This window comes from Aplysia californica, unplaced genomic scaffold, assembly GCF_000002075.1.
Source record: "Aplysia californica isolate F4 #8 unplaced genomic scaffold, AplCal3.0 scaffold00011, whole genome shotgun sequence".
NCBI lineage: Eukaryota > Metazoa > Mollusca > Gastropoda > Aplysiida > Aplysiidae > Aplysia > Aplysia californica.
In genome coordinates, this window is record NW_004797281.1 from 783,140 (window position 1) to 784,362 (window position 1,223).

General features: G+C 42.4%; 1 protein-coding gene across 1 annotated transcript in view; it reads left to right on the forward strand.

Moving 5' to 3' along the window:
• The window catches only part of LOC101857159 (protocadherin-17), a gene marked incomplete in the record, with an annotated part of 62,339 nt that overhangs the window by 16,558 nt on the left and 44,558 nt on the right, over positions 1–1,223 (forward strand). The window contains 1 exon segment of the mRNA XM_035970284.1: positions 118–588. Within this exon segment, the coding sequence (XP_035826177.1) occupies positions 552–588 (37 nt within the window).

Consider the following 1,223-nt stretch of genomic DNA (forward strand, 5'->3'; position numbering starts at 1 on the left):
TGTGTGTGTGTGTGTGTGTGTTTGTGTGTGTGTATGTGAATGTGTACCAACAAATACGTGTCTATGTACAGATTATTTTTGCTGAAGTTCTCGCTATTTTTTGTCGTTCGTTTTCAGACTCATGCCAAGTAGGAGGAATGACGAAAACAGTGACCTCATAAGATTATGCACCTCTGGTTTTGTAGCCTGAGTGGTGTCGACACACTGGAGAAGCCCTCGTTTTACCATTGCTCTAGGATTCTCAACAACTAACATTCAAGGTTTTGTATCAACGTTGTGAACTACTGCAGAACTTATAGCTTTATTATACGCATAATACAAGGCTGGCAAATGCTTAATAGTTCTATTGTTGGTTGTTATAGTTGTTAGTTGAAGTTAGAAGTTGGAATAGCATAATTTTCGAAGAAACGCTGGGAGTTGTGGCACCAGGAAGATCAACAAGAGGATATTGTGAGCTGAATCGTTTCTGGCCGCGTCCTAGGCTCTCGGATAAAGGAGGCAATTTCCAACATATCAGGCTGACGTCATCCAGAGGAATTAATGCCGTCACAATGACCAACAACACTCCTCGTCACATGTGGAAGACAGGTATGTCTGTTGTTTGTGGACAGTTATTGTGTCAGTTTATGTATACACACATACTCACTCCCTCACTCACTCACTCTTGTCAAGTAAATTCCTTGTACGATCCTTACGTCCACCTGGAAAAAAAATTAAGTCAATTAGTCACACATGGTGGGTTATTCGATACCATCATCATCGTTACTACCATTAGATTCTGGCGCAAATTTCCTGTACCCCGGTAGCCCCTTCGTCTCCCACTACAGCATGGGCCGGGTTCCACAACACCCAGCGCTTGCCAGTGTGCTTTAAACAAACCTCTAGTGGGTGGTTTGGTGATGGAGGTGGGCGGTCGGAACCACCAGGGTAATGGCAGCTATAACTGATTATTAAATATCAATGACAGATTTAATTGCCCGGTGCGCGGTGCAAAAGTGTTAGCCTCATAAAGGTGGTAAAACGGGGTGCTGGATTTATTTTAAATAAAACCCAACAACAACAGCAACCTCAAAATACAAATACAAATACACCCCTAAAAACAAACAAACAAAAGCACCCCCCCCCCCACAACAAATTTAAAAAAACCCTCTTAACAAAACAAAACATTAATTTTTACAAACAAAACCTAACCCCCCCCCCCCTCCCCAAAGCAAAAACACCAA